Below are 10930 nucleotides of genomic sequence, written 5' to 3'. Positions count from 1 at the left end.
GAATGTTTTATTTATTTCTGAGAGAGAGAGACAGAGAGAGAGAGAGAGAACGTGAGCAGGGGAGGGTCAGAGAGAGGGAGACACAGAATCTGAAGCAGCTCCAAGCTCTGAGCTGTCAGCACAGAGCCTGATGCAGGGCTCGAACCCACGAACCGTGGGATCATGACCTGAGCCGAAGTCGGGTGCTTAACTGACTGAGCCACCCAGACGCCCCATTTAGCCCAAATGATTTTAATGAAATCATGATTTTTTTTTTTAGTTTATTTATTTATTTTGAGAGATTAAAAGCAGGAGCGGGGGTGGGACAGAGAGGGAAAGGGGGAGAGAGAGAGAGAGAGAGAAAGAAAATCCCAAGCAGGCGCCTCACTGTCAGCACAGAGCCTGATGCAGGGCTTGATCTCACAAACCATGAGGTCGTGACCTGAGCCAAAATCAGGAGTTGGACACTTAACTGACTGAGCCACCCAGGTGCCCGATATATTTGGGTTTAATTTGACCATTTTCATGTTTGTTTTCTATTAGTTCCCCTACTTTTCTTCCTTTCCTGCCATTTCCTGATGAATCAAGTGTTCCCACTGTTCCATTTCATCTTCTCTGTTGACTTTATGTTGTCCTTTATGTAACTGTTTTCACGGGAGACTCATGAGTCTCCCTGCAGAAATTATGGTGTGCCTGTACATTGTAAGAGTCTTGTAACAGTGTTCTTCCAATTAAAATTCTCCTGTTCTGTGCTTGTGTTACATATTTTACTGCTACATATATATGCTAAAAACCTCGAGATTTTTATTATATCCAGTCAATACTCATTTTTCTGTATCACAAATGCATTGACAACATTTAAGATGTAAAGCATTTTAATGAGAAACAGCTATTTCATACATAAAGATGATTTACTTTAATATCCAAATAAGTATTATGACTCCTCCAGAGGGTGTATGGAAAGACTGATTTAGGAGAGCTGTGTAGTCACACCTGATAGCTAAGAAGTAGGTGTGAGCCAGTGGTGGAGTATATGAAGGTGGGATTTGAAATAAAAGCATAACCTTCCCCCACCCTAACTCCTTTCCAGAGCAGGGTTCTGGATTTAGTCTTTCTGGAATCCATTTGCATGTGCAATTTATTCACCACTAGTGGATGACTTTAAACTTGGTAAGGTTGGTGATAAAGGGCATAAATCCAGGAAGAGCCCCCTTCATGCATCCAGACCAACGTTACTCCACTGCAGGTGGTACTCTTCCTCCAGATGACCCTGGCAGTGCCTGGGGAGGGGGCACTCCTGGGATCTGCTGGGTGGGGCCTGGGACACTGCTCTACACCCTGCAGGGTAAAGGACGCCCCACAGTGAGGAATTAGCCAGTCCAAGATACTGGTCATGATGATACTGAGAAATCCTGATCCTGGACGAGTAAGAATAGCAAGTTAGACTTGCATAAAAACACATTATTTACAGAAAGTGATACCACATTAAAGGCTGTTTGACAAAAGTTTAGCTGATGGATGTGTGTATCTTCTGTCTGATGAATAATACACACCTGAATACAAAAATAACTTAATAATTGCTGTGGACATTTTAACAGTTAATAAAAATTATTCTTTTGAGTTTCTGGATGAAAACCACAGCAGTGTAAAACAAGTAACTGGCTCTGTCTCCATGTCAATTTAGGAATTACTGATCTGGAACTTCTCTTTAGGTTTCTGATATAGAAGAGCTCACCCCGCCAGAGGGTCTTTCAGACCTCCCGCCATTTTCAAGGTGTTTAATAGGAATAATAATGAAGTCGTCGGTTGTGATCAGGTAACCATACTCTTTACTGTCCTGATCTTCTCACTGGGAATGTGAGCTCTCAGTAGCTTCTGTTTATTCTTTGAACTCTCAGAATTTCTCAGAGATGCATTTTCTCCATGAGAAAAGTGTTTCGTACGGTGTTCACTAGTCAGCAATTAAAGATAGTTACGTTATTTCAAAAATTTGCATTATATAAAGAAATTCTAATTTTCTATAACATCCATCCATCCAAATAGTCCCTGGTTATGCTTTTTATAACTAAAATTCAGCTCGAGGGAAACATTTAAAATGTCCACAAGCAGTAAATACTTGTTCCTAAGTACATTCAGAGCACTCCACTAGGTTCAGCCTAGTGTGGTTCTTTGGGCACGTGCTGTCTCTTTGTCACTTGGCTGCAGTTCTGGGTGGGTTATGACCCAGGCAGGACTGGTGGGGTATGGAAGGAGGGGTTTTGCACATGTCTGATACCTGTGGAACTGTAGTAATAGCAGATACATTAAAAATGGAAACTTTAAAAGAGCATCATATTTAGCAGCCATAAATTATCTCTCAATGACATTGTCTTTTTTTGTGTGCATTGTGGGTGTATAGAGTAGCTCTTTTCAATTACCAGAATGTCCCCGTTCTCTTTCTGTCAACATCATTTGATGTTAATATCTTACATGTGTGACTTGGCACATTTACAGCGAGAATATGAGAAGGGTTTAATCCACATTACCTGAAAGCTAGAATTCATGGTGGTTGATGAATCTTGGCTATATTAGTCTTTCTATAAGGTTTTAGGATATATACTATAGAATAATTCCAGATATTTATTAATTTTTTGCAGGTCATTTTTAGATGAATTAAAGGCGTGTGTTACTTCTGATGATATTGAAGGCATTGTGTGTCTCACAGCTGTTATGCACATTATTTTGGTTATTAATAAAGGTTGGTTAAAGGTTCTCTTCATCCTGTCTGGGATATTGCTGGGTGTAATCTCATACAGAACTGTTACGGAATGTTTGGGAACTCAGTTCCGTGTTTATGGTGTCCGCTTTCAGTCAGACCCTTCCAGTTTGTGCAGCCTGTTCTCCCAGCACGCAGTGTCTGCGGAGTTTCCTCTGCTCGGCTCACTGTGTACCAGCCTGGAAACCAGCTGGCTCGCGCTTCCTGGTGCCACTGGACCCATTACATGTCCCTCTTTGTGCCTCGCAACTGAATTTCTGTTGATTTGTCACATGCTACATATGTCTAAAGTTCTGAATTTATTTTTGCTAATGATGGTATTTTTGCTAATTTTGGTGTTAATATTTAACGTATCTTCTGTTCTGCTTAAGCCTTATACTTGCCTCTTCTGAATATCCCAGCCAGTTGAAATAGTATTGGAAGAATAATTGGAGATACGTATAGAATGCTCATCTCAGTGTAAAATGCAGTAATGGCCCTTCAGATGACTGTTATGTTTCTGTATTTTTTTGCTCAGTTTTACTAATGTTGAAATTATTTTCTAAGAAATAATGTGTTATAGATAGAGAGTACTCCTATGGAAACATGCTCTCCCCATAAGCCTGACTGCATGGTGTGCCTACAGATTCATGATAACACTTTGTGACTAGTGTTACCCAGGCTGGCCATCAGAAAAGACTTCTCTAAGGGACTATCACTGAATGAGGGGACATTCCCCATGTGAGGGGGTAAGGGTAAGGGCTGGGGTGCTGATGAGTACCTAATGCTTAACAGGTGCTTAAATATTTGCCACGCTGATAATGACCCTGAAATGTGGCAGTTGTCATCTCTGGTGGAGGTACAGGTGTTGATATAGACATCATGGAATCGTCCACTAGAGCTGTCCTTAAGGGCTGAGGAGGTGCTTTCTAAAATGTCCGCTTTATCTTCCCACATCCCTGTGAGGGGATGATTACTGTTCCATAGGTCAGTGGGTAGATTGACTCAAAGGGTAGGGAGGCTCATTCTTCTGAACTTGTGCTCGTATTGATAACAGAGTGTGCTTGCTGATGTGTGACAGTGTTCAAATCGTTTCTCTGTCTTTACTGTAACTTCCTTTTAGGTAAACAGAGGAGTTCAAAAGTGAAGGATGTTGCAGCCACTGTTCACAGAAAGCTGAAGAAGTTTATGGAGATCACCCTGGATGAGGACAGCACGGAGAGGTAATGAGCTAGATGCACTCCGGGCACACTTTTCTGAGAGCTGTGGGTTGCCTGCCCGTCCATTTGAGCTCACGCTTTCATTCCTGCTACCTACAGCCAGGCCGTGAGGAAGCAGGCTTGCTTGGGAAACTTGGGCATATGCTTAATTTAGTCCCTAATTTTGTCTTCAAAAAGAAAAACAAAATTGTCATCTGGTAAATTATATTCCAGAAAAATAAAGGCATATAGACTTATTTTATATGTATATACAAACTTGACAGATTATTTTTGGTGGTTTGCTATGTTTTGAAACTGTTGGCATTTCTCAGATGTAATTGCCCAGTCCCCAAGCATCCACAGTGAGGATGGGAAAGGTCCCTCCAGACCTTTGAAGAGAAGTACTTGTCATTTATTCGTTCCTTGGGGGGCTCGTTGCTGCCACAGGGACTGGTCTGTGGAAGGTGTTCATTNCAGAGAGAGAGGGAGTCACAGACTGAAACAGGCTCCAGGCTCTGAGCTGGCAGTCAGCACAGAGCCCGACGCGGGGCTCGAACCCACGAACCGCGAGATCATGACCTAAGCGAAAGTCGGACGCTTAACCGACTAAGCCACCAGGCGCCCCTGTTACGCACCGTTTTTGACATGCTCTGCAACTTGCTGTAGACTCTGTTATTGTTTGATCCTCAGACCAACCACAAAACCTTTTTCTTGCTGTTTGCTAAGTTTCATAAGGTTAAATGTTAATAGAGCTCTGAACTTGGTAATAGTTCCACACATGCCTGGGAAAGTACTTAGCTACTTTCTCCTTTGCAGAAAGGCCTTGAAAACCCTAAATTGCTAATTTATGAACAAAGACAGTTTTATTTTTTTCTTCCTATCTGTATACCTTTATACCTTTTCTTTCCTTTTCTTACTGCATTAACTAGGACTTCAGTGCAGTGTCGAAAGGCAGTCATGAGAAGGGGTGTCCCTGCCGTGTTCCTGATCTTGGTGGGAAAGCTTCTATTTTCTCACCGTTAAGTATGATGTTAGGTATAGATATTTTGTGGGTGTTCTTTAACAAGTTGAGGACATTCCCTTCCTAGTTGGCTGAGAGTTTTTATCCTGCATGGGTGTTCAATTTTGTCAAACACTTTCTGCATCTACTACTGATAGGATCATATGCTGTTTTCTTTTCTAGTCTGTTAATGTGACGGATTATAATAAGTGATTTTTTTAAATGTTTGTTTGTTTATTTGAGAGAGCGCAAGCAGGGAAGGAGCAGAGAGGGGAAGGGACAGAGGATCTGAAGGGGACTCTTTACTGACAGGCTGACAGCTGTGAGCCCAATATGGGGCTCAAACCCACACACTGAGATCATGACCTGAGCCGAAGTTGGATGCTTAACTGGCTGCGACACCCAAGCTCTCCTACACTAAGTCATTTTTTTGAATGTTGAACCAGCCTTGCATACTTGGAAGAAATCCCAGCTGGTTGTGGTGAATGTTTTGTACACTTGTTTTTAATTGTATGTAGTCGATTGATGGTGCTGTTGAGCTCAGCTATGTTCTTAATGATTTTCTGCCTGTTGTGCTTTATATCTTGTGATCCTGATACTAGGTGCACACGAATTTAGAACTCCTACATCTTCTTAATAAATCGACTCTTTTATTTTTATGAAGGGTCTTTTTATCTCTAGTAATGCTTTCCCCATAAAGTCCATTTTGTCTGATATTAAGACAACTGTACCAGCCTGCTTTGGTGTTTCCTGAGGGTTTGTGGCATTCCAGTCAGAAGGCAGAAACCACACAGTGACCAAGACACAGAGGTTTCCATGTCAGGAATCTTAGTGTGTTGGCTGGAGGGGATTAAAGCGAACTCTGAAGCATAGAGGAAAGGCAGACGTGAGGAGCACCTCTGCTCCCTGGATGGAGCTGTCCTGAGGCCTCCTGGTGGAACTCGCTGGAAATCCAATCCCTGGGGCAGGGGAGCTGTTGGAACCAAAGCTGGAGTCCTCTCCCAGTCCAGTGAGCTCGTGTGCTGCTCTGGCCAGGGGGCTGCTGGCTGGGCAGCCGCTCTGTGGGGCCTGCTGGGGACAGGGGGCTGAGGTGCCGCTCGTGCTGTTGGGGTCTCCTGGAGGAGGCTGGGCTCTCTGCTGTGGTCAGAACCGGGAAGAGAACGCCCCCATGGACCAGGCATATTAGCACCAGGCCTTGACGGGGCCTTGAGTGGGTCACTGGAGTAGATGGGGATTTGCATGACCTCGGTGGTGAGCAAGGGGACTGTGTTCAGTTGTATACTTCATCCTAAAATCGACTGAATACTTACCATGCATTTTCTTTTTCTTTTTCTTTATTTTTTTAGAGTACAAATCATAGTTTATTGTACAAAATTAAGGCCTTTGTATTTCTTTTAAAAAAATTTTTTTAAAAATATTTTATTTACTTCTGAGAGAGAGAGAGAGAGACAGAGAGACAGAGTGAGCAGGGGAGGGTCAGAGAGAGAGGGAGACACAGCATCCGAAGCAGGCTCCAGGCTTTGAGCTGTCAGCACAGAGCCTGACGCGGGGCTTGAACCCACAACTGTAAGATCATGATCTGAGCAGAAGTCGGAGGCTTAACCAACTGAGCCACTCAGGCGCCCCTGACGTTTATATTTCATAGTTCACTAAGGCTGTATAAAGACCAGCTATTTTTTTAAATTGTTCATGAAAATTTCACTTTCACTCCCCCTCACTCCCAACTATTAAAAGTTGGCCTGACCAAATGTTATCAAAACAAACACTATAAATCACACCAAGTCCTTGAAAGACCACTATCCCATATGTTACTTCTTGGCATAGGTGATCTTCATGGCAGGGGAAGGTGTGATCTTAAATCCCTGTAAGGCATCCCTGACGGCTCCAGCCTGTCCGTCATTCTCAAATTCAACAAAAGCAATGTCATGCCTCCCAGGCACCAGTCATACTTCCTTGAAACCAGGAAACTTATTAAACAGCATGGGTAGCGTCATCTCATTCGTTTCTTCTCGTAAATTATTAAGGAATAAAATATAGTTTGGAGGGTAATCAGGGACTCACTGAGGATTTGGTGTTGAGTTTCCTTGGTGTTCCCTGGCCAGGCTTTTTGTTGGCGGTTGTCACAGTCTGTTCTACCGTTTTTGCTTTTTTCTTTTCCTTCTTCTTTGTCGGCAAAACTGCCACGCATTTTAGATATTATATCAGAATCTGTTTTTGCATACTGGGTTCGCATTGGTTTACCGTAAAATGGAAATCCTGGTAACTGTCTCAAGGCATTTGTGGACGAACCCAATTCCTTAAATATAACAAAGGCTTGACCCCTCATCTTCATGGTCTTTAAAGCTACAATATCTACCACGTGGCCAAAGTGAGAAAACAGGGCATACCGGGATCTCTTCAATTCTTCTTTTTTAATTTTGTCATTCATATTGTTGATATAAATTATATGATTTGTTCTTATATCCATGTTTGGGGTTAAACTGTTCAAATAGCCTAAGGCCTGCATTGCTCTACCATGCATTTTAATAAGGTCTGGTTTGCAACTGTATATTTGAAGGAGAAACCCAACAGACTCTAGGTTTGTGAGCTTGTTTTATTTCTAGACACTTAGGGGGAAGAGGGAATTGATCTTCCAATTTGGAGGAGATGAGGAGTGTTTGTGTATTTCAGAAAACACATGGCACCATAAATACTCTTACCAGGCACATCAGAATTACAAACTATATAAATGATAAGTTATTTTCATAGGATGTGGTAACAATCACAGAAGTCCAAGCATTTTACAAGATTTTTTTGTTTTTAGGAATAACATTTGCAAGGATAGAGGTGTTTTTGTTTTTGTTTTGAGAGAGAGAATAGAGTGTGAGCAGGGGAGGGGCAGAGAAAGAGGGAGTGAGAGAGAGAATCCCGAGCAGGCTCCATGCTGTCAGCACAGAGTCCAGCGTGGGGCTTCATCACGACCATGAGATCATGACTTGAGCTGAAATCAAGAGTTGGATGCTTAATCGACTGAGCCACCCAGGTGCCCCTGTAAGGATAGTTTTTAGGGTGTGGAATGTTCTATATGTACTATTTGGAAGATGTAAGGAAATAGAGATATTTAACCCTTCTTAGAAATTTCTTTGCTTTCTTTTTTTTTTTTTAATGTTTATTTTTGAGAGAGAAACAGAGTGCAAGCAGGTGAGGGGCAGAGAGAGAGGGAGACACAGAATTCAGAGCAAGCTCCAGGCCTCAAGCTGTCAGCACAGAGCCCCATACAAGGCTCAAGATCATGACCTAATCCAAAGTCAGATGCTCAACCAACTGAGCCATCCAGGCTCCCCTAGAAATTTCTTTAATTTTTACTTGCACAAGGTTTTAAGGTGACTACTTGGATCATGTTAGTTATATTGAGAGAAAAAAGGCCTTAGAAATTCAAAATTTACATTGTGGAAAGTAAAGGGTATTCATAACTGATACACTGATGGCAGAATTCTTCCAATTAAGGAGGAAACATCCTAAAAAAAAAAAAATAGGTATGGACTATGAAACTTGGATTTCTTAAATATGCAAGAAACACAGTGTAGAAAAGCCAGTATCTAGGGGCACCTAGGTGGCTCAGTCGGTTAAGCGTCCGACTTCAGCTCAGGTCATGATCTCACAGTCTGTGGGTTTGAGCCTTGCATTGGGCTCTGTGCTGACAGCTCAGAGCCTGGAGCCTGCTTTGGATTCTGTGTCTTCCCTAACTTGTGGAGTAAATAAATAAATAAATAAAGACGCTTTTAAAAAGTAAAAAAATGAAATCAGTTTAATGGAAAATAGACAAGATTTAAGACTAAATTTGAAAATATTACTGATTTGATGTTGGGATAGATACATTAATATAAGTCAGTATCTTTAAGACTCTGATGGAAACCGTTGGTCCAGTTAATAATTTAAGCAATGGGACATTAATTCAGAAGTGAATGTTTTCTTACCGATTGTACTACTTTTCTCTCTAGCAGTGTTAGTATTTTGTTACCTGGTCTGTTGGGTGCTAAGTAAAAAACGTTTCTCATTGCACTGCACCTGCTTCCCCAGAGTAGCATCCTATTAATTGTACGTATTCTCTCAGAAGGAATTTGTCAGTGCGCTGGCCGAGTGAGTATATTTATTACTTTCATGAATAGTGTGAAATAGCAATAAATTTATAATTAGAAATTTTAGAAGTATAAATATTTTTTTTTTTAATGTTTTATTTATTTCTAGGAGAGAGAGAGAGAGAGAGAGACAGCGTGAGCAGGGGAGGGTCAGAGAGAGAGGGAGTCACAGACTGAAACAGGCTCCAGGCTCCGAGCTGGCAGTCAGCACAGAGCCCGACGTGGGGCTCGAACCCACGAACCGCGAGATCATGACCTAAGTGAAAGTTGGACGCTCAACCGACTAAGCCACCCAGGCGCCCCCTAGAAGTATAAATATTTCTTATGATTCAGGTTATATCATGAATTTTTCCCACTGAATAAATGAATTGTAATTATAAGCAAGTTACTTACCATATTAATTATGCCATATGTAGGCAGCTGTGATAGTGTTACATGCAGTCCCCAACATGAAACATTATTATTAGACCTTGAAGGAAAGGAGTACTCCCTCAAAAAAATCACCTCTTTTTTGTTACCAAGTATTGATGAGTAATATAATTTTATTTTCCTGCATGAAATTTTAATACTCTTAAAAATGATTTTGGGGCTGGATGCTTTTTATAGGTTATTTAAAAGCATACTTTTATCATCATCAGTAATACCCAGTGGACCTTGGTGTAGATAATTTAAAACTATACATAAATAAAAACAGGCTTTGTTTATCTTATTAATTGTTTTTCTCAGAAAATTGATTTTGTCAGTCCCTCCTGTGGCTGTGGTCACATTGGACTTTCTTTAGCATGTGAACACAGCCTGCTGTAGGCAGTGGGGCCTGCTAGTGGACAGGGTTGTGAAGACTCAGCTTCTGACATGTGTAAAGGCTGTGGGAATTCAGTGGACGGGCACACACACGAGAACCTTGGGCCAGGCAGGTAATTTGGCCAAGGCTTGCCACCATTCCTTCCAACTTGCTGCTGTGATGGACACCTCCAAAGGCCTGTATCACCGTCTCGTATCTATCTGCGGTGGCTATGGGACACCGTCGTGTAGGGTAGCCCAGGACCGAGAAACCATCAGAACAGCCATTACTCAAGTCGTAGTGGTGGGCCGGCCAGCCAATTAATAACAAGAGGCTTCAAAGAAAAATTTAGTTATACCCCAAAAGGAAGATCAACAACTAAAAACTCTACATTTAGAGTGTCCCTGACGCTGTAGAGATATCACTGTTGAGACTCAGATTCAGACAGTCTAAAAGATGACGTCAGGGGGCTCCCGGGTGGCTCCATCGGTTGAGCGTCTGACTTCAGCTCAGGTCATGATCTCACGGTTCAGGAGTTCGAGCCCCCACATTGGGCTTGCTGCTGTCAGTACAGAGCCCACTTCAACCCTCTGTCCCCCTCTCTCTGCCCCTCCCCTGCTTGTGCTCTCCCCAAAATAAATACATATTAAAAGATCATGTTGGAGGAATATCTCAGAACAAAGACTAGATACTGATGAAGATGAGTCATGGGGTGAAGACAGATGAGAAGTAAGACCCAAGAAAAGCAGTAATTCAATAAACAATAGAAAATTTCTCAGTGGGAGAAATGTGTAATTTTAAAGATTCTTTTTTTGTTTCTTTCACTAAATTCTGGATGGAATTGATGAAAAAAAAATCCCACCTAAGTAAGTCTGTGAATAAAATTAGTGAATCCCAGGGTAAAGAGAAAAACCTCAGAATTTCTCTAGGTTTATGCTGCCCTTGCACTGACTACTTTGTTACATGTGGAAATTGAACACATGAGATGTGGCGAGTCTGATTTGAGATATGGTCCCAAAATACAAAGTACACCCCAGGTTCTGAAAATGGTGTGGAAAAAAACATTATAAAGTGTGTGTGTGTGTGTGTGTGTGTGTGTGTGTGTGTGTGTGTGTGTGT

General features: G+C 41.9%; 1 protein-coding gene and 1 pseudogene across 5 annotated transcripts in view; one reads left to right on the top strand and one right to left on the bottom strand.

Moving 5' to 3' along the window:
- The window catches only part of NCAPG2 (non-SMC condensin II complex subunit G2), a 68260-nt gene that overhangs the window by 55138 nt on the left and 2192 nt on the right, over positions 1–10930 (top strand). For all 5 annotated transcript variants that reach the window (XM_077761410.1, XM_077761414.1, XM_077761417.1 and 2 more), the window contains exons 26-28: positions 1692–1795; positions 2616–2716; positions 3837–3936. In XM_077761410.1, the coding sequence (XP_077617536.1) occupies positions 1692–1795; positions 2616–2716; positions 3837–3936 (305 nt within the window). The remainder of the gene's footprint in view (positions 1–1691; positions 1796–2615; positions 2717–3836; positions 3937–10930) is intronic.
- Positions 6721–7379, bottom strand: LOC144229758 (U2 small nuclear ribonucleoprotein B'' pseudogene; annotated as a pseudogene).

The sequence above is a fragment of the Crocuta crocuta genome, unplaced genomic scaffold (assembly GCF_008692635.1).
Source record: "Crocuta crocuta isolate KB4526 unplaced genomic scaffold, BGI_CrCroc_1.0 scaffold408, whole genome shotgun sequence".
In the NCBI taxonomy this organism is placed as follows: Eukaryota; Metazoa; Chordata; class Mammalia; order Carnivora; family Hyaenidae; genus Crocuta; species Crocuta crocuta.
The sequence above is the reverse complement of the archived record's forward strand: the minus strand, read 5'-3'. Positions and strand labels throughout refer to the sequence as shown.